Source organism: Panthera onca, chromosome A1 (genome assembly GCF_046562875.1).
Source record: "Panthera onca isolate mPanOnc1 chromosome A1, mPanOnc1 haplotype 2, whole genome shotgun sequence".
Taxonomy (NCBI): Eukaryota; Metazoa; Chordata; class Mammalia; order Carnivora; family Felidae; genus Panthera; species Panthera onca.
Genome location: NC_138339.1, coordinates 156,659,041 through 156,681,138, shown reverse-complemented (window position 1 = coordinate 156,681,138; position 22,098 = coordinate 156,659,041). Strand labels below are relative to the sequence as shown.

General features: G+C 39.6%; 1 protein-coding gene and 1 pseudogene across 1 annotated transcript in view; one reads left to right on the top strand and one right to left on the bottom strand.

Annotated features, from left to right (window-relative positions):
• LOC132676933 (ankyrin repeat domain-containing protein 26-like) overlaps positions 1 to 22,098 on the bottom strand; it is a 73,869-nt gene that overhangs the window by 22,945 nt on the left and 28,826 nt on the right. Inside the window, 5 exon segments of the mRNA XM_081795671.1 lie at positions 2,417 to 2,510; positions 2,841 to 2,911; positions 7,050 to 7,196; positions 9,265 to 9,402; positions 11,780 to 12,063. Of these exon segments, the coding sequence (XP_081651797.1) occupies positions 2,417 to 2,510; positions 2,841 to 2,911; positions 7,050 to 7,196; positions 9,265 to 9,402; positions 11,780 to 12,063 (734 nt within the window).
• Positions 16,216 to 18,868, top strand: LOC132675826 (endoplasmic reticulum disulfide reductase DNAJC10-like; annotated as a pseudogene).

Below are 22,098 nucleotides of genomic sequence, written 5' to 3'. Positions count from 1 at the left end.
AGATACCACCTTGCACCTGTCAGAAAGGCTTACATTAACAACTCAGGCAACAACAGATGTTGGTGAGGATGCAGAGAAGAGGATCTCTTTTCCATTGATGGAGGCAATGCAAGCTGGTGCAGCCACTCTGGAAAACAGTATGGAGTTTCCTCAAAAAACTAAAAATAGAACTACCCTACGACCTAGCAATTGCACTACTAGGCATTTATGCAAGGGATACAGGTGTGCTGTTTCGAAGAGACACATGCACTGCCATGTTTATAGGAGCACTCTCAACAGTAGCCACAGCATGCAAAGCGCCCAACTGTCCACCAATGGGTGAATGGAAAAGAAGATGTGGTATGGGGAGCCTGGGTGGCTCAGTCGGTTAAGCGGCCGACTTCGGCTCATGTCATGATCTCACGGTCCGTGAGTTCGAGCCTCGCGTCGGGCTCTGTGCTGACAGCTCAGAGCCTGGACATGTTTCAGATTCTGTGTCTCCCTCTCTCTGACCCTCCCCTGTTCACGGTCTGTCTCCCTTGTCTCAAAAATGAGTAAAATGTTAAAAAAATTAAAAAAATAAGATGTGGTATGTATATATTCCATGGAGTATTACTCGGCAATCAAAAAGAATGAAATCTTGCCATTTGCAACTACGTGGATGGAACTGGAGCATATTATGCTAAGTGAAATTAGTCGGAGAAAGACAAAAATCATATGACTTCCCTCGTATGAGGACTTTAGGAGACAAAACAGATGAACAAAAGGGAAGGGAAAGAAAAATAATATAAAAACAGGGAGGAGGACAAACACAGGAGACTCATAAATATGGAGAACAAACTGAGGGTTGCTGGAGGGGTTGTGGGAGGGGGGATGTGCTAAATGGGTAAGGGGCATTAAGGAATCTACTCCTGAAATCATTGCTTCACTAAATGCTATTTTGGATGCAAATTTAAAAAAAAATTAAAACTAAATATACAACAAAAAGAGTAACGCCCCCAGCCTCACCAAAAACTTTCTCAACCCAGGAAGCCTCTGTTTGGGGATTCAGGAGATGAGGACCTTCTAGAGAAGTCAGAGCTATGGACTGAGTTGGCCAAATGCAATCTTAAGTTTTTGATTTGCAGGGAAGACCTTAAAGTGGCAGCTAATTTCATACCATGACCCTAATTCCTTTCTATAGAGATGTACAGAAAATCCCTCGTTATTCTTTAATAAGCTTCATCAGTTTCGCGTATTCTTACAAATTTTAGTTTTTGAGACCTTTATGATTTCTTTAGGGCACAGTAGCAGGACAATGCCTAGCACTCTCATTCATAGAAGACTGATCAACAGAGTGTCATATTACTCGCATGAAAAGTTCCCTATTACAATGTGACTCATTTGTAAGACGTCTAGAAAAGAAAATGATTTTCAATGTCTCTTCAGCCACAACAAGGACCAGTCAACAGAATGTTCTAATTCCCCTGATGGGTATAGCTGTCTAATGAAACTTGCATGTATATTATATAGCTTTTTTGACTGACAGAAACGAGTTGGCCAGTGTATCTACCTCATTGCTTCCGCTTAGGATTTACAATGAGCATCCTCCAAAGGAGGGTGAGAGTGCAAGGACATTAACTGTTCTGCTTGGAAAACAGTTGGGGTTTCACTACATATCAATAAATTAGAATCCTGAATGGCACATTAGTCTTTTCTGAGGCTGAATTGTGAAATCTCTGAAAGGCTGATTAACTCAAGTGAGTGGAAAAAGAAAATGGGTTTCTGAACTTGCAATGGTAGGAGCACTATGTTACTAGGTAAGGCCCTGACAGAGCAGACATTTCTACTTTTTCACTGGCATTTCTTTTCCTTTACAAAATCCAACAAGGAGAAAAGTCCATTCCTTTGAGAAGGACGTTTGCATAAAGACCTGCTAGTCATTCTTGATGAAGACAATAAATTGAGAACTTGTAATTACAAATTACAACAAATCATCATTAAAATAACCCGTTCTCAAACTCTCACTGAAGGGTTGAGGCTACAAGAGAAAGTCAGAATTCAAATGACATGATCACTCAAAGTGTGCGGAAGTTGGAAACACACTGAAAAATAGTAGCGGGGACTCACACATCTGCATGCCAACGTTCACAACAGCATTATTAATAGTAGCCAAAGGTGTACTAAACCAAACGCTAACTGGGGTGTAGATAAAATGTTGCTTTTTAAGACTCTCACAATGTTTTTATGAAAATCTCACTATAAACATCATTACTTTATGAGTTCAATCAACTTCATCTATATTGAAGAATTACAACACTAGTAGCAAGTAGGAACAATATCAACCAAACCTTTGGAGCAGTGAGATTTTCCATAGGTTCCAAAACATTCTTATGTACTACTACTAGTGAAATAAGGATTCCTTTTCAGTAGGACAGACATTAAGAGACCGACTTACCAAACTTGTCTTTATCACGTTACTCTCAAGATCTTGAATTTGGGCCGCTTGATGTTTGATGGTTGCTTCTTGTGTGGCATTTTTAACCTGTAGCCTAAAATGCAGATCTTAAGATAATTATTCTCACACATAAATCTAAAACAACATCATATAACTTCTGAACAAATCACGGTATTACAGAAATTCTTTAAATTGTATCAAGAGGAAGATATGGGAGTTGTGCCCTTTCTCTCATTGTGTTTTGTGGATAAGGTGCAAAATTGAGAGATAATATGCCACAATTTTGCATTTCAAAATAGTTCAAAGGTGGAATTTGTATCCAGCTTAACAGTGATATACTGGCATAACTAATACATTTCCCATACTACACTGTTTATCTGCTTTATAAATAAACAAGTCATTTTCTGTGAGGTTTAAATTATACTTTTGCATATGATCTTTCATCTCCTCAGCATATCTTACAGCCTCTGCATGTCGTTTCTGTTCTTCCTGCAACTAAAATAAAGAAAAAATAATTTTAACCACTGAAAATCTAGTAGAACACCATCACCTGCTTCTTTGTTTTTTTTTTGACTTGAGAGAGAGACGGAGAGAGAGAGAGTATGCAGAAGTGGGGAAGACAGACAGAGGGAGAGACAGAGAAAATGGTAAGCAGGCTGCAAGCTCAGGGGAAAGCCTGATGTGGGGCTTGGCCTCATGACCGGTCTCATGATGTGGGATTTGGGATCATGACCTGAGTGGATATTAAGAGTCAGGACCTCAAGCAGCTAAACCGCCCAAGCGCCGATGTAAGTAAAATCTTTTTGGAGCCAGCCTCTCTCTCCTCTACATGCTGATTGATGGCTACTTTGAGGTCATAACAAAAGAGTTCAGCTTCTGCAACAGAGACTATGGCCTACAAAGACGAAATGTTTCAATACTCTTACAGAATAGTTTACCAGCCTACTCTCCTACAAAAACATAACATTGTTAATGTTTCTATATTATATATGATGAGATAAATGTTCAAACGTATCTATTGGTCAAATGGGAGGAAATATAGGAATTTACCTTATGGTAAACATTTCTAGTTTCATATTCCTAGCACCACATCAACTATGATTTTACATATTCACATAGGTGAATGACGTTGCTATTCTCATGATTATAAAACTGAACATGCTGTTTTCAGTGACAACAAGATATTTCATGGAAGAATTTGAGAAGCAATATCCTAGTAGGGGCCAGAATGCCTGGTCTGAATTCCCACTTCTGCTCATTATGAGCTGTATGACCTTGAGCACACTACCTAAAACTTCCATGTCTCAATCTCTGCATCTGTAAAATAAAGGTAATAATAGCACCTACTGGGGCACCTGAGTGGCTCAGTCGGTTCAGTGTCTGGCTCTTGATTTCAGCTCAGGACATGATCTCAGAGACATGTAATTGAGCCCCACATCGAGCTCTGCATGGACAGTGAGGAGCCTGCTTGGGATTCTCTCTCTCTCTCTCTCTCTCTCTCTCTCTCTCTTTTTTCTCTCTCTCCCTACATGCCCGTCCCCACAATCTCTCTGTCTCTCTGTCTCTCTGTCTCTCTCAACAAAAGGACCTTAAAAAAGTGATCTCAAAATAAATAATAATAGTATCTACCCCACTGGGATGTTGGGAAGATTAAATTAGGAAATAAGGAATGAACAACTTAGAAGGGTAGGTGGAACATAGTCAGCTCTAAGTGTCTGCATGTAGCATGATTACTGTTGCGGTAGTTAACATTCCAATACAATGTGATAGTTTAGGCAGGTGACCTGCCAATACAAGTTTTCCCCTATACAAATTATACTGAAGTTATTCTTCATTCCACCGCAAGTGGTAGCAAATGGGGAGCATGAGGCCTAGAATCTCCTCAGTACTTCAAAAACTTTGCCAATGCCACTAGCCAACAGTACTTTTTCCCACTTATAATCATTTTAACATACTTCCTCTCTATACCACGCAGTGGACAATGCTCACAGACTATGGTACAAATAGCACCTCCTTCACTGAGTAGTAGATCCTTTACATGACCATCAGAGGCAAGGGAAAACCACTGACATGGAAATAATTGAGTCTTGCGAAACTAAAGTTCCTCAATCATTTCATGTCCATACCGTTTACGTTAGGCTGCTTTAGCATGTACTCTGATGAAGAGATTAAGGCTTTGTGGTAAAAGCATATCAGAAAAGCTGCCCCCATATATTTGCAGTTGGTAAAGTGCTATCAATCTGTAAATCCCAGTTTGGGGGCTCCTGGGTTGCTCAGTCGGTTAAGCGGCCGACTTTGGCTCAGGTCATTATCTCGCGGTCCGTGAGTTTGAGCCCCGCGTCGGGCTCTGTGCTGACAGCTCAGAGCCTGGAGCCTGTTTCAGATTGTGTGTCTCCCTCTCTCTGACCCTCCCCCGTTCATGCTCTGTGTCTCTCTGTCTCAAAAGTAAATAAACCTTAAAAAAATTTCTTTTTTTAAATCCTAGTTCTGGCTGTGTAAGGAAGAAAGACAAATTTAGCATGCTTTTTCATAGTGAGAGGGAAAAATAAACTAGACATTTGATTGAACATTTCTCCTCTATTTGATTAAGTGCTTTCATTAATTGTTTTACTTATATGTGTGTGTGTGTGTGTGTGTGTGTGTGTGTGTGTATAGAGATTACACACATTTTTTAAACGTTAACTTTTGATACAGAGCACGAGTCTGAGTGGCGCAGAATGTGAGGGACACAACAGATCCAAAGCAGGCTCTGCTGACATCAGAAAGCCTGATGCAGGGCTCCATCTCAAGAACATGGTGATCGTGACCTGAGCCAAAGGCAGACTCTGATCGGACTGGAGCCAGCCAGGTACCCCTCAATTTAGTATTTCATTTCTTAGCATACATTTAGAATAAAAGCTTTGTTATACCAATGTTTCCAAGAAGAATTTATTGATACAGTATAAAGCACTTAATTTTTTCAGAAAAACTGTTAAAATATTTTCAATTTATACAAGGAAAAGAACCACACGTATCAATTATTACTATCCCTTAAATTTATACTTAGGAAGACGAAATTACCTGTCATGAAAAAAAAGAATAACAATGTCAAATAAATGACTGAATTGTTCTTCACAGGCTAGATGACAAGTGTCAAGAGAGTTAAAGCTAATGGGAGTTAGAACAGTCAGAGAAAGTTCATTGGAAAGGAGACTGTGAGCCAAGTCTGAATAACATAGGTTTACTCAAGAGGAACAGAAACTAAAAAGACAGTAAGGACAGCATGAGTAATGGCTGAGAGATGGTGAAATCAACCCAATCAACTCAGAGGATAAAATCTGATGGCAGAGACATTAAAAACGGATGTCCACACAAGAACTACATAAATGTTCATAAGCAGCAGTATTAATAGGCAAGAAGTGGACACAACCCAAAGGTCCATCAACTGATGAATGAACAAGGGCCTTAACCCACAATGGAGTACTGTTTGACAATAAAAAGAAATGAAGCACTGATATAAGCTGTAACCAACACAGATGAACCCAGAAAACATTAAGTGAAGCTAGCTAGTCCCAAGGGACCACACGTTGTGTGACTCCATTTATATGAAATATTCACAAGAGGCAACTCCATTGAGAGACCAAGTAGTAGACTGGTGGTTGCCTGAGGCTGGGAGCAACGGGTAAGGGTTTCCTTTCAGGGTGAGGAAAACATTCTACTTGATGGCAGTGATGGTTGCACGAGTGTACACAGAGACAGTGAACTGTGCGTGGCAAATGGGTGACTTTTATGGTATGTGTATTGTACCTCAAAATAGCTTTAAAAAAAAACCAATGGCAGGACACAGAGAATGTTCTTAATTCTCGCTTTTGGGCGTCCATACTATACATGATCTGAATATTTCCGTGCTTTGACAATATGTCTAAAAGGCAAAGAAAATGAAGGAAATGCCGAAGTTCAAGTGGTTTGTTAAGTGAAATCAGTACGCATTCTTCCCAAAAGGGAAGATGAGAACTAAGACAATTATCTGAAACATTCCATTAAACATTATCTTCTGATTTGATCCAGCTTGCCTCATCATGGTAATAGGGATATCATTAAAAGCATTGTTTAGTAGGGGACAAAAGTCTCTTGGGCACCCGGGTGGCTACGTCAGTTAAGTGTCTAATTCTTGCTTTCAGCTCAGGTCATGATCTCACGGTTCATGAGACTGAGCCTCACATTGGCTCTACACTAACAGCATGGAGCCTGCTTGGGATTCTCTCTCTCTCCTCTCTCTGCCCCTCCCCTGTTAATATGCACACACACACTCTCTCTCACTCTTTCTCTCTCAAAATAAATAAATAAATAAACTGTCACAAAAATTTTAAATTAAAGAAAGAATGAAAAAAGTCTCTCAATTTCTGTGAGGAAGGATACAAAAGCCTCAACTTTCCTAAGAGTAAGTATTATAAGAAAACAATGTATAACACAAATAGGAGAAGGAGAGGCAGAAGCTTACGAAATAAATGCATTGTAAAGATACTAAAATCATAATAAATTAATATAATGAAAATACCAAAGAAAGCAGTCCATGGAAATTGGTATCCTAAAACACTTTATATTATTTAACCAGCTATAGGTTAGGTGGTGACAGGTTACATTTACTGCATACCTGACTTCTGATTTGACCTAATTTCTTCTTGAGATCCTGTGTTTCATCTTCCAGACAAAGATATGACGTAACCTCTGGGGAAGCCTCTGACATAGACTGTTTCTTCAGAGTATCAGCCAGTTCCTGTTGAAGTTGTCTCACAACTACCTAATAAGACATTTCTGTTACTGATTTTCTAAATCATCTTATTATTAAATTATGTTAATAATAGACAACTCTCACATACGTACTTTGAGAAATATCAACACATACATCAATTCACCATCTTTTTGTAACACATACTCATTCCTGTTCACTGAATTCAGTTAAAGACACAAAAGGTGTTATCTCCCTGGCTACTTCTGATTGTTTATGGTGTCTCTTTCCAGTCTTAGCACGACAATTTCATCCTGCAACATGTGGTTTTTATGCAACCGATCTTGTGTTTTCTCATGATTATCAGAAAGCTAAGTAAAACCAAGCACATTTTCAGATAGCACTCAATAAAATGGCATTATCATGATTTTCTTTGAAATGAAAGTATAATCTATGTTTAAACAATGAAAAGGTTACAGGGGGTGCCAGGGTGGTTCAGTTGGTTAAGTGTCTGACTCTTGATTTTGGCTCAGGGAATGATCTCACATTCTGTGGGTTCAAGCCCCGCATCAGGCTCTGTGCTGACAGTCAGGATCCTGCTCAGGATTCTCGCTCTCCCTCTCCCTGCCCCTCCCCTTCTTGCATTCTCTCTCTCTCTCTCTAATGAATAAAGAAACATGAAAAGAAAGAAAGAAAGAAAAGAAGGAAGGAAGGAAGGAAGGAAGGAAGGAAGAAAGGGAGGAAGGAAGGAAGGAAGATTACAGTAAGTGAATATCCAACTGGAAAAAAATAAAGTTGGCTCCAAATCTCAAATTTTAGACAAGCATAAGTTCCCAAAAGTTCAGAACTTTAACCGAAGATAATGAAGACATGAAAGTAAAAAAGAATTTGTGAGAAAAGTGTTCAGAATCTCAGAATTGGAAAAGCCTTTCTCTGATTTACAACAAACCAGAAGGCCTAAAATAAAAGATCAATAAATCTGACTATACTTAAAAATTGAGTTTACAGTAGGTATCGAACACAGCGACCCCACAGTACAATCCTTAGCTCTGCATATACTCGGACAGATTAAATTTCCTAAAATTCTTCTTTCCTGAGAATATTTCATAGATATCTACTTTGCTACCATTTCTATAGTCAGTTATAAGAATTAGATCTATTGATAACTGAAAAATCTAGGCACTGTACTATAATAGAAACACTTCTACATACATCAATGAACTCATTTGGTTATCACAATTCTAGAATGGAGAGATTAAAACGGTGAGCTGCAGGACTCTCCCCAGGTCTTCTCACTCCACAAATAGTGCTCTTGCACCAACCACTGCCACTTCTCTAGTGTAAATACACAAGTACAAAAGAAGTCTTGTATTTCAAAATACTCATAGGAAATAAGGTGAAATTTATACCTGTCTTAGAAAATCATGAAATCATTTACTGCTGCAATGACTTGTATTTCCTCTTCATGTTGAAAACAGTAATAAATATAAAAGAGGGGAAATACACTCAACCATTTTATTAGGAATAAAATACCTATCAATAAATTATCATTAAGTATATACCACAGCATACCATTGTTATCAAATTTCCTTGTAATGAAATAGGATGCTACTTGAAGCAAAACTGTTACTTTTCTCAAAAGTAGGAGACTTGATACCGAAAATATGATCAGTGAACTGGCTACACTCATCCTCCTGTCCATTAGTGGAAGTGTTCAACTAACCTATTAATATATCAAGGCAGTGAAGTAACTGTTCAAAACCAAAACACATGTTGCTAGTAGAAATAGTTTTGAGATTAGGGAAAGCTCATCAATGCCTAACGAAAGTAATAAAAGCCTCTCCTTTGGATGAGGACATTATGAATGTCACTACTTGTTGCAGACAAATGCATTTAATCAAGAATATTATTTTATCCAGTGAAGCAGAAATGCCACCGTCCCCCATGCCCCTCCATAAATATATGTGCTTTTAAAATCCTCTATAGTTTCCATGATGAACAGAGTTCAGTTTCATATATACATATATATATATATATATATACACACATATATAATTTATACATACACACGGAGAAAAAAGTAATAGTAACTAAAAAATAGAATGTATACAAATACATAAAAAATAACTAAAGAAGATACCTTAGAATTAGTTTTCTTATGAGCCATTTCTAGCTCCTTTTTCTTGTAAAGGTGATTGTTTAGACTTCCATCTTGTAAGACTCTGGCCTTCTGTTCTGGAGAAAGTTGCCACTGAGTGTCACTGTGCTCTTCTACAAACTGGAGACATATTTCATTATGATTCTGGTCTCATACTGTTAAAAAAAAAAAGGTCAAAAACTGAAGAGGAGAACTTTAAAAAAAGCTCAAAAGAACATGATCCCATGTTTTAATTTATTTTAAACCTAAATAATATATATTGAGTCAAAGGGATACTATAAAATATATATGTATTACACTATGTAATATTGATGGAAATACAGTTTTTATCAAAAACTGATTTACCTTATTTTTTGTGGCCTTCAATTCCATGTTTAGCATTCTAAGAGCGAGTTCAACTTGTTTTGTTTCAACTACTTTCTTATATTCACCTTCGTTTCTTCTTAACTTTTCCCTAATATTTTCATATAACATATCAGCATTTCTTCTTTCTTCTTTTTCTTGTTTTAAGGTACATCTGCAATTACATGTGCTTCTTTTATTTTTTTTTTAATTTCTTTTTTTAACATTTATTATATTTTTGAGACAGAGAGAGAGAGAGAGCATGAATGGGGGAGGCACAGAGAGAGGAGACACAGAATCGGAAGCAGGCTCCAGGCTCTGAGCCATCAGCCCAGAGCCTGACGCGGGGCTCGAACTCACGGACCCCAAGATCGTGACCTGTGCTGAAGTCGGACGCTCAACCTACTGAGCCACCCAGGCGCCCCTACATGTGCTTCTTTTAAAATTTGTTTTGTTAGACATAAAAAGTTCATTTTATGATCTGGTTCCACATAAGTTGGCTTATTATCCAAATGAAAAATTTCTATGTTCTCCGATTGTTTTCCTTGTAGGGCTCATGTTTTTAATTTGTCACTTCAATCTCTTCCAAACCATATATACAGTTGAAAAAAAGCCAGGAGAAAGCATTATGCAACTTAGTTTTAGTCAGTAATAACTCTGGTAGATGTTGTAGGAAAGGAAGTTTGAAATTATTCAGGAAAGTTAGAGTTGAAAATTACCCCCTTTCCCACAGTATAATTATTCCTCCATAGGACAGATAATTCAGTTTCTCATTAAAAAGAGAAGTTTATCAATTCACTGGAAATAAAATTTCCACTTGACGAAACCTTACAGGTACCTCCAAAAATGATGTGCAGTGAAAGAGAGCATCTGTGGATGTTGTTTACACAACATACACGTGCAGATTACTGTCATCCAAGACTACGCTGACGAGTCTAATATCTGTTGCCTATACTTTTTGTTTCTTCTTCCACAATACTTGCAACTTACCTTGTTGAGGGTGATTACCTACTTTAGGAATCACTTCAACATCCCTTTTTAGAACAACACAGGATACGTATTAATTAAGTAAACAATAAAGAGTAATATGACCTTTCAGCATACACCTTTGAATTAATTTTATCTACCTATGACAGAGATGTTGAAAAAACTTATCAGTAATCACTTTCCGTATTACTTTTTTTTAATGTTTATTCATTTTTGAGAGAGAAAGGGAGAGCCCATGCAAACAAAGGAGGGGCAGAGAGAGAGAGAGAGGGAGGCAGAAAATCCGAAGTGGGCTCTGCACTGACAACACACAGCTCGATGTGGGGCTCGAACTCACGAACCCTGAGATCATGACCTGACCCAAAGTCGGACGCTTGACTGACTGAGCCACCCAGGCGCCCCCATTTTACTTTGTTTAAATTTTTTATTGAGAGAGAGATGACTCAAGTGAGCGAGGGCAGAGAGAGACAAAGAGAGACAGAATCCCACGAGGGGCAGACAGAGAGGGAGAGACAGAGTGAGAGAAGAGGAGCTCACCCGAAGCGGGGCTCGTGCTCACCCAAAGCAGGGCTCGAGCCCACCCAAAGCAAGGCTCAAACTCACGAGATCATCACCTGAGTCGAAGTCAGATGCTTAACCAGCTGAGCCACCCAGGCACCCCCACTTTACTTTTTAACCCCTGCATGTTAAGAAGCAAACGGATTCAATTTTGGCGAATTTTACTGTCTTGAGAAAAATGACCATTTTATACTCTGTTAGTAGGTACAGAAAATAATATAAACTTTCCTGAGAACAACTTAAAAATATGGATCAAAGACCTTTTTAAAAATTTTTATACTTTAACCAGATTACATTATATTGAAGAATTGATTCCAAGTAAGTAAGCAGACATGTAGAAACAGATTTATATAAAAGACATTCCTGACAGCATTAATTAAAATACTGAAAGATGAAAAACAAGCAGAATTCAATCTCTTAAATAATGATGTTTCTTGGACTATGGTGGACTTTTATAGGGCCATTAAAATTGTGATTTGGAATATACATTAAGTATTAGAAGTATTCACTGTTAAGAACTTGCTGTGTTATTGCCAAGAATCACACACCTCACAACACTAAACAAGTATTCTTTCCAGGAAAATCCCATAAGGTAAGTCAGCAATTAGAAAACTGCCCCTACACATCTGTAGTATAAAAGGAAACAGTTGAAATATTTCCTTAAAGCCAAGATGCTGTACCTCAAACTGCAGAATTCACGTTCCCATTCCACTTTTTGATGTTCTAACCGTGATATCATGTCTTTGGCTTCTCGTAGCTCGTTTTGTAGTGCACTAACCACTTTGTCCATTTCTGTCATTTTTCCCGTAAGAAGTTTACAGTGATTTTTGTTAAGTTTCCTTAATTTCTCATAAGAAACACGTACATCTCGGATTTTCAAGAAGCCAGCATAATCTGCATCAGAGAAGAAACAGAAATAAAATAGATGAGTACTTTTTGCATATACAGGCCTGTGCATCTTCAATTCACTCATTCACACATTGAATAAATATATACCTTCAATGGAAGATGTTATACTCAGCTCTACAGATACAATAGAGAAGACCCCTGGCTCTCGATTAGCTTAAAGTCTAGTGAAGGAGAAAGACAACTCAAATGGTAATTCTAAATTCAGATAGTTCCTATTAGAAGACAGAGTTCTGTGATCATAACTTGATCTAGATTGGGCCCAAGGAAGATAGATGTCCCTGAGGAAGAGATAAATATACTGAGGAATGAAGGATGAGCAGGAGACAATTAAGCAAAGGAGGAAGACAAGCACACTCGACAGTCTAGAGCATGTGCCGAAGTTCCACTGTAATCTGCTTCTGGCCAAGATGGGGTAACACGTACTGATTGATCTTCCTACCTGAAGCAAGCAAAAACAAAACAGACAAAATACAATTTTAACATGATTTTCAAGACACAGAACTTCAGACAATGAAGGACAATGATCCCTGAAAACAAAACACGTTAGCCTAACACGTATGCCCAAGCTCACTGCCTTGAGAGAGTTTTCAGGCTACGACACAAGAGACATATATGATTTAAGTAGATTTCACCAGACTCCTTGAGTCAAGGTGGCAAAACTGAGAGTCTGGTGAAGTCAAGGCAGATAGAGACGACAGGTCAGCATCCAAGAGAGGAGAAAGCAGGACACAGAAAGAACCCTGGGCATCTGCACAGGGTCCCCTTTGGCTATTCAGCAGAGTAACAACCAGTGCATACATGGAAGGAAGTCATCAAGGGAAAAAAAATCTGAAAAGAGTAGAGGAAACACTGACTGGTGCTACCACAGCACGAGGGACAGTATCTATTCACATTAGCTAAGATAGAAAAACTCATAATTTGCCATAGGCTGATCACCACTCTGGATTCATCCAATAATTCGTAAGAGCAAGACTAAAGGATCCAACTGTTTGTAAGTAACTTAACTATATCTCCAAACAAAGCATGAAAAGATAACTAGAGGCATGGAAGCTATTGTTTTACAAACCAAATAGCACTTACAGAGATGTAAATTATGTTAGCCATGAACAATACGATGGGTAGGAATAAACACATATTAGACCTCACAAAACAAAAGACTGAAGTTTAACATAGGAAACCTGGGAGAAAACTTCAACTGGGAAATATACAATTGCCCAAAGAGGCAGGGGACAGGGACAGGAAAAAAAAATGGCCCAAATCTTCCTAAACCTCATGAAAACTATAATCCCACTGACCCAGGAAGGATATATCTAGGAAAGAAGAAATGGAAGTCAACTCTTGTGATTTGCCTAAACTCTATACGATGTGGTATAACATTACTGGAAGGGAGACTGTGATGCTGAAGCCATAGACTATAAACCCTAAACCAACCACTAAAGCAGCAAAACTGAAAAGTTCTAGCTAGGAAGCCTAAATAAATAAATGAATAAATGAATACATGAATAAATAAATAAATGGATAAAACTGAATCATAAAAATTACTCGATTAAAAGAAAGCGGAAAAAGAAGAGAACGGGAACAAGGAGCAGATAGGACAAATGCAAATCAAACAGCATGATGACATATTCAAATCAACTATCTCAAAAATCACAGTAAATGGCCCTTTGTAGCAACGTGGATGGATCTGGAGAGTGTGATGCTAAGTGAAATAAGCCATACAGAGAAAGACAGACACCATATGTTTTCAGTCTTATGTGGATCCTGAGAAACTTAACAGAAACCCATGGGGGAGGGGAAGGAAAATAGAAAAAAAGAGGTTAGAGTGGGAGAGAGCCAAAGCATAAGAGACTCTTAAAAACTGAGAACAAACTGAGGGTTGATGGGGGGTGGGAGGGAGGGGAGGGTGGGTGATGGGTATTGAGGAGGGCACCTTTTGGGATGAGCACTGGGTGTTGTATGGAAACCAATTTGACAATAAATTTCATATATTGAAAAAAAACATCACAGTAAATGAAAACGGTCTAAAAGCCTCAACTAAAACGCAGACTGTCAGAATGGATAAAAAAGGAAGACTCAACTATATGCCACCTATACAAAATGCACTTTAAATGTCAAGACAGAAATTTGTTCGAAAGACAGAAATATGATATACCACACTAACACTTGACCAAAGAAGGCTGAGCTAGAGTGGCTATATGAATAGCAGACAAAACAGTTTCAAGCAAAAAAAATTATTACCAGCAATAAACAACAGGTCATTGTATAATCATAAAAGGGTCAATTAATTTTTTTTTAACGTTTTATTTATTTTTGAGACAGAGAGAGACAAAGCATGAACGGGGGAGGGGCAGAGAGAGAGGGAGACACAGAATCGGAAGCAGGCTCCAGGTTCTGAGCCATCAGCCCAGAGCCCGACGCGGGGCTCGAACTCACGGACCGCGAGATCGTGACCCTCTGAGCCGAAGTCGGCCGCTTAACCAACTGAACCACCCAGGCGCCCCATAAAAGGGTCAATTAAGAGCAATCTTAAATGTTCATGTATCTGTTAATAGCTTCAAAGTACATGAAGCAAAAATTGATAGAACTGAAAAGAGAAATAGGCAAATTCACAATTATAGTCTGATATTTCAATAGGCTCAACATCAGCAAGGGCATAGTAGACTTGGCCGCCACTATTCTTCTCAAGGATCTATGGAACACTTACCAAAAAAGACTATGTTCTGGGTAAAAAATAAATCTTAATAAAAGGAAGAAGTCAAGAGGCCTGAAGTCATAATAGTGTGTTCCCTGACCACTAAGCAATCAAATCAGAAATCAAGCACAAAAATATCTCTGGAAAATACTCAACTATTTGTGCACTACAGAACACATCGAAATATCCCCTGGGTCAAAGAAGTAATGAAAAAAGAAAAAAAAATTAGAGAGGATTCTGAACTGAATGAAAATGAAAACATAGTAGAATTTGTAGAGTCCTGCTTTAGTAGCACTCACATGAAGACTTATAGCACTGAATGTATACATTAAAAAAGAAGAGGGAAGTGCGGTGCTCCTTGCTGCCTTTGTGGCTCCTCCCCCAGCTTCCCAAGGCACCCTGCCCTGCCCCGCCCCACCCTGGCAGTGGCTGGAGAGCAGGTGCTTTTGTTCACACGCCCACAGCAGGACTTGGGTGGGTGGGGGCGGGGTCCGCTACCTGCCGGGATTTGAAGGTGGGGGAGTAGCTGTAGGAGGCGACCCCCCCTAGACTGAGGTGGGCATGGGCCGGGCCCCAGGCTCTGCTGGAGCGGGAGGCTGCGGCGGTGGCAGAGGCATGGCCCTTCTGGAAGGGAGAGCCCAATGCCTGTGCACCTGTCTCCCCTCCCTTCCTCTCCGCCACTGCCATGGGTTTTGTGTTCTAGCTCCCCATCTTTTTCTCACTACCTACATCATCACCCTTCTTCCGACTTCGCTTCCCACCTTCTTGCGACCCTTTCTCTCACTTAAGCCTCAGTTACTCAGGCTCTTTTCACCCTAGTCTTGCCGGAGACTTCATATGCCAGCAGTCTCTTTCATGGGATGTCCCCATCCTTCCCCTCTCCCCACATCCTATTCTGGGCTGATGGCAGCCAGAAATCCTTCCTATTGCGTTTACCGGCAGTTTCTACCTGGCCCTGAAGCGTGGCGCAGATCAAGTCCACCACACCCATGCTGAGAACGACCCCTAGGAGAACCACTTGTCCCATGGTGGTATTGGACAATATGTTCTCAATTTTCCTCTGGTTGCTTATTTTAGTCTGAATATTTGTTACCTCCACCTCTATACTTTACAAACGTATGTTTTGGTTGCGTGACAAGGAGTTAGAAATGAGCCAGAGACCATTCGCAGGTAAGGAGAAGATTTAGACATTTAGGATTAAAGGAAGAAAGGAGAAACAGAATGTTAAGAAGGTTAGATTCCTGAAAGTATTTTGATATCTTTTGTGATCTGAGGAAGTAGAGATTACTGAGCCTACACAGACTGACATTTTGGGAAAATTTCACGATGCTTGATTCGCTCTTGGGGTAACGTGAACACAAGTTCTCAAACCTGCATATTCTCTCAGTTGGAACCAGCTGTATATCTGAATGTCCACTTTCATCAGAACATGTATCAGAGAAAGAATGGGAGTCTGCTTCAACGAAAATGACTACGTCCGGGACCTGAAAAGGGTCATTCTGTTTCCTAATAGTGTATATGGCCATTTTAGTGGGCACAGATCAGGATTTTTACAGTTTACTTGGAGTATCCAGGACTGCAAACAGTAGAGAGATAAGGCAAGCTTTCACAAAGTTGGCATTGAAGTTACATCCTGATAAAAAACAAAAAACAAAAAACAAAAACGAATAACCCTGGGCGCCTGGGTGGCTCAGTCACTTGAGCGTCCAACTTCCGCTCGCTCGGGTCATGATCTCACAGGTCGTGTGTTAGAGCCCCACGTCGGGCTCTGTGCTGATGGCTCGGAGCCAGGGGCCTGCTTTGGATTCTGTGTCTCCCACTCTCTCTGCCCCAACCCACTTGCATTCCATCTCTGTCTCTCCCAATAGTAAATAAACACTAAATAAATAAATAAATAAATAAATAACCAACCAACCAACCAACCTACCAACCAAATGAATAATCCTAACGTACAGAGTGATTTTCAAAAATAAATAGAGCATATGAAGTACTCAAAGATGAAGATCTGTGGGAAAAGTATGACAAATACGGAGAAAAGGGACTTGCAGATGATCCAGAAGGTGGCCCGTATGAAAGCTGGGATTATGATCGTTATGATTTTGGTATTTATGATGATGATCTTGAAAGCATGACATTGACTAGAAGAGAATTGGATGCTGCTGTTCATTCTGGAGAACTGTGGTTTGTGAACTTTTACTCCCCAGGATGTTCACACTGCCATGAATTAGCTCCCACATGGAGAGACTGTGCTAAAGAAGTAGATGGATTACTTCAAATTGGTGCTGTTAACTGTGGTGATGATAGAATGTTTTGCTGAATGAAAGGAGTCAACGGATCTCCCAGCCTCTTCCTTTTTAGGTCTGGAACGGCCACAGTGAAATATCACAGGGACAGATCAAAGGAAAGTTTGGTGACTTTCGCCATGCAGCGCGTTAGAAACACAGTGATGGAATTATGGACAGGAAATTGTGTTCACTCCATAGAAACTGCTTTTGCTGCTGGTATTGGCCAGCTGATCACTTTTTGTTGCAAAGGAGGAGATTGTTTAACTTCATAGACACGACTCAGGCTCAGGGGCATGTTGGATGGTCTTGTTAATGTAGGATGGACGGACTGTGCCACCCAGGACAAACTTTGTAAAAGTCTGGATATTATGACAAGTACTACTGCCTATTTTCCTCTGGCGCCACATTAAATAACAGAGAGAAAAGCAGCGTTTTGTTCCTTAATTCATTGGATGCTCGAGAAATATATTTGGAAATCATGCATAGTCTTCCAGATTTTGAGCTACTTTTGGCAAATACACTAACGGATCGATTGGCGCATCATCGGTGGCTTTTATCGTTTAGTTTCGGAAAACATGAAAATCCAAATGATCCTGAGTTGAGGGAACTAAAAACTCCACTCAAAAGTGAACATATTCAAGTTGGCAAGGCTGACTGTCCCTCTGCGCCAGACATCTGTAGTAATCTCTCTGTATTTCAGCCGTGTCTAGCAGTATTTAAAGGACAAGGAACCAAAGAATATGAAATTCATCATGGAAAGAAGATTCTATAGAATATACTAGCCTTTGCCAAAGAAAGTGGTAATTCTCATGTTGCCACACTTGGACCTCAAAATGTTCCTGCCGATTATAGGAACCGTGGCTTGTTGATTTGTTTGTGCCATGGTGTCCACCATGTCAAGCTTTATTGCCAGAGATACAAAAAGCATCAAAGCATCTGCGTGGTCAGCTTTAGTTTGGTACACTAGATGGTACGGTTCACGAGGGACCCTGTAACACGTGTAACATTCAGGCGGATCCAACAACAGTGGTATTCAACCAATCCGAGGTTTATGAATAAGAAGGACATCACTCTGCTGAACAACAGATCTTGGAATTCATAGAGGATCTTAGGAACCTTCAGTGACCTCCCTGACACCCACCACTTTCAATGAACTAGCTAAACAAAGAAACCATGATGAAGTCTGGATGGTTGACTTCTATTCCCATGGTGTCATCCATGTCAAGTCCTAATGCCAGAATCGAAAAGAATGGCCCGGACACTAACTGGAGAGTTACTGTGGGCAGTATAGACTGCCAACAGTATCATTCTTTTTGTGCCCAAGAAAATGTTCAGAGATACCCTGAGATAAGATTCCCCTCCCCCAAAACCAAATAAAGCTTTTCAGTATCACAGTCACAATGGCTAGAAGAGAGATTTGGGGTACGGCATTTCTACCTCAAGCATCCACAAATCTAATGACTCAGCTTTCGATGAAAAAGTTATACAAGGGAAAAATCACCGGGTGATTGAATTCTATGCTCCTTGGTGTGGACCTTGCCAAAATTTTGCTCCAGAGTTTAAGCTCTTGGCTAAGATGATGAAAGGAAAAGTGAAAGCTGGAAAAATAGACTGTCAGGCTTAGGCTCAAACATGCCAGAAAGCTGGCATCAGAGCCTATCCAACTGTTAAATGTTATCCCTATGAAAAAGCAAAGAGAAACATTTGGGGAGAGCAAATAGATGCCAGAGATGCCAAAGCAATTGCTGCCTTACTAAATGAAAAATTGAAAAATCTCCACACTCATGGAGAGAGAGATAAGGATGAAGTTTAATGATGTGAAGATGAAGAAAAAAGAGAAAAGGAATTCTAACCCATGACATCAGAGGATCATCTTTGTAGGATGTTGCTACATTCTGGGTCAGAATAAAGGAACATTATCTCGGAATTGTAATTGCACCGTCTGAATTCTGTACAACATTGGTATAAATGAAGGGTCTGCAAGCTTTTTCTGTAAAAGGCCAAACTGTAAATATTTTAACCTTTGTAGACCATGTACTTTTGTCACATAGTACTGTTTTTGCTTTGTTTACAACCCTTTAAAAAATCTAAAACTTTTCTTACCTCAGGGCCATACACAAACAAGCCAAGCCACATTCAGTCCATGGGCCATAGATTGCTGACCCCTGGAAATGATACTAAAGCTGCCTGGCTCAACCAGGAGCCTGCTCTGTCACGTACATACATGTCTAGGGTCTATTCCTTAAAGTTTGTGGCTGGACTGAAAGGAAATAATTTGGTATTTAGTTACCTGTCTTAAAAATTGTGTGAAATGGATTATGGCCATAGTTTAATTAAAACAACCACACACACACATGCACACACACACACACACACACACACACACACAATGTGGCAAGCAGATAGCCTATTTTCATGGTGTATTATAGTAAAGAGATTTTCTTCTTTTTTCTTTCTAAAGGTTGAAGAACTGATCTGAATTTTTCACAATTGAGAAAAATTTTGGTAAAATATTGCCAATAGATTTCTACAGTATCTAGAAGAAGAAGAAGAAGAAGAAGAAGAAGAAGAAGAAGAAGAAAAAGAAGAGGAAGAGGAGGAAGGAGGAGGAAGAGGAGGGAAGGGGGAGAAGGAGAGGGAGATGGAGAGGGAAAAGGAGAAGAAGAAGAAGAAGAAGAAGAAGAAGAAGAAGGAGGAGGAGGAGGAGGGAAGGAGGGGGAGCAGAAGAAGAGGAGGAGGAGGAGGAGGAGGAAAGAGGAGACAGAAGAAGACAGAGGAGGAGGAGGAAGGAGGAAGAGGAGGGAAGTAGGACAGAGAGATGGAGAGGGAAAGGGAGAATAAGAAGAAGAAGAAGAAGAAGAAGAAGAAGAAGAAGAAGAAGAACGAGGAGGGAAGGAGGAGGAGCAGAAGAAGAGGAGGAGGAGGAGGAGGAAAGAGGAGACAGAAGAAGACAGAGGAGGAGGAGGAAGGAGGAAGAGGAGGGAAGGAGGACAGAGAGATGGAGAGGGAAAGGGAGAAGAAGAAGAAGATGAAGAAGAGGAAGGAGAAGGAGAAGAAGAGAAGAGGAGGAGGAGGAAAGAGGAAGGGGAAGTGGAGAGAAGGAGGAGAGGGAGAGGGAGACAGAGTGGGAAAGGGAGAAGAAGAAGGAGAAGGAGAAGAAGAAGAAGAAGGAGGAGGAGGAGGAGGAGAGGAGGAGGAGGAGGGAGGAGAAGGAAGAAGAAGAGGAGGAAGAAGGATAGGAAAAAGAAGAAGAAGAGGAAAAAGAGGATGAGGAAGAAGAAAGGTCTGAAATCTATGACATTGGGTTCCACCTTTTGAAACTAGAAAATGAAAACAAATTAAACCCAAACCAAACAGAAGAAAGGAACTAATAAAACTCAAAGACAAAAATCACATGAAAGAAAGCAGAAAAATGATAGAGAATAATTAATGAAACCAAATGCTTTCAGGAGGTGAAAAAAGGGATCAATTTCTACCAAGACTGATCCCAAAATGAAGAGAAACAAGGGAAGTATTAACAATATATCCGAAATTAGTAATGTAACTAACATTACTGGAGATTCACAGATACTAAAAAAATAACAAAGGAATATTATGAACTTTATATAATTAATTTGACAACTCAGATGCAGTGGGTAACTCCCGTGAAAGACAAAAATTATCAAAGCTCAATCAAGAGTAAAGGGTGCCTTGGCTGGCTCAGTTGGTAGAGCATGTGACTCTTGATCTCTGGATTGTGAGTTCAAGCCCCATGTTGGGTGTAAAGATTACTGAAATGAAATAATGAAATGAAATGAAATGAAGTGAAGTGAAATGAAATGAAGTGAAATGAAATAAAATAAAAAAATAAAATACAATAAAATAAAGGAAAAAAAGAACAGATAAACTAACTAACTCTATATGTATAAAAGAAACTAAAGTCTTAGATAAAGATCTTTCCACAGAAAACAATTCCAGGGCCAAGTGGCTACACTAGTAAATTCATCCAACACTTTAGGAAGAAATGTTATCTATTCTACACAAAGTCTCCCCCCAAAATGGAGAGGAGAAATATTTCTCACCTCATTCTATAAGGCTAGCATTACCTGAGACCAAAACTAGACAAAGATACTATAAGAAAGAAAATTCTGTCATAAGCATGGGAGTCCAATTTCTGAAGAAAACATCCACAAATCAAGTCAACACTACATTAAAGAGGGGTGTGTGTCAACATGGCAGAGAAGTAGGGGTACCTGAAATGACCACATCCCTCAAACACAGCAGTGAGGCAAGATGATGTGGAAATCTAGGAATCCGGGCTACGGAGTGACATAAACATCTCCAAGGGCCCATGGGGACAACTTGCCAGGTCATGGAGATTTTTAATCTATTCTTTCTGCACCTCTTCTGTATCTCCTTCTTATTTTCCTTTCTCTCTCTCTCTCTCTCTCTTCCCTGCCTGGATTAAGTTGTATAGTTTCTCTGATTCTCTGCCTGGTCAATTTTTTTGTCTTCTTCTCTTTTCCTTTGCCCCTGTCATTTCTCCCTTTGTTTGAGATAAGGCATCTTCCATCACCCCCCCCCCCCAGTGTTTAAATTCTTTTCCAAGGTTACATTATGAACAAATCTAAGCACACCGGCTGGAATGGCCAACCCACCAATATGAGTAGGGAAATAAAGCAACCAGAGTCACAAAAACAGAGAGCATGAAACACACTCCAAAGATACCTGTTGAAGGGCCAGGCCCTGGATAGTATATGACCCCTTTTTAAAATAGTAGTGCTCATAGGTGCAGGACACACGACAAATAGAAAAACACATAAAGTACCGAACACTGATGAAATGGAAGAATTCTCCTCAAAAGAAACTCCAGGAATAAATTAGAGCTAGAGAATTGCTCAAAACAGATATAAACAATATATCGGTTCAAGAAGTTAGAACAATAGTTGTAAGGTTAACAGCTGAGCTTACAAAAAAGCATAGAAGACAGCAGAGAATCTATTGCTGCAGGGATCAAGGAAGTAAGAAATAGTCACAGCAATTAAGAAATACTGTAAATAAGAT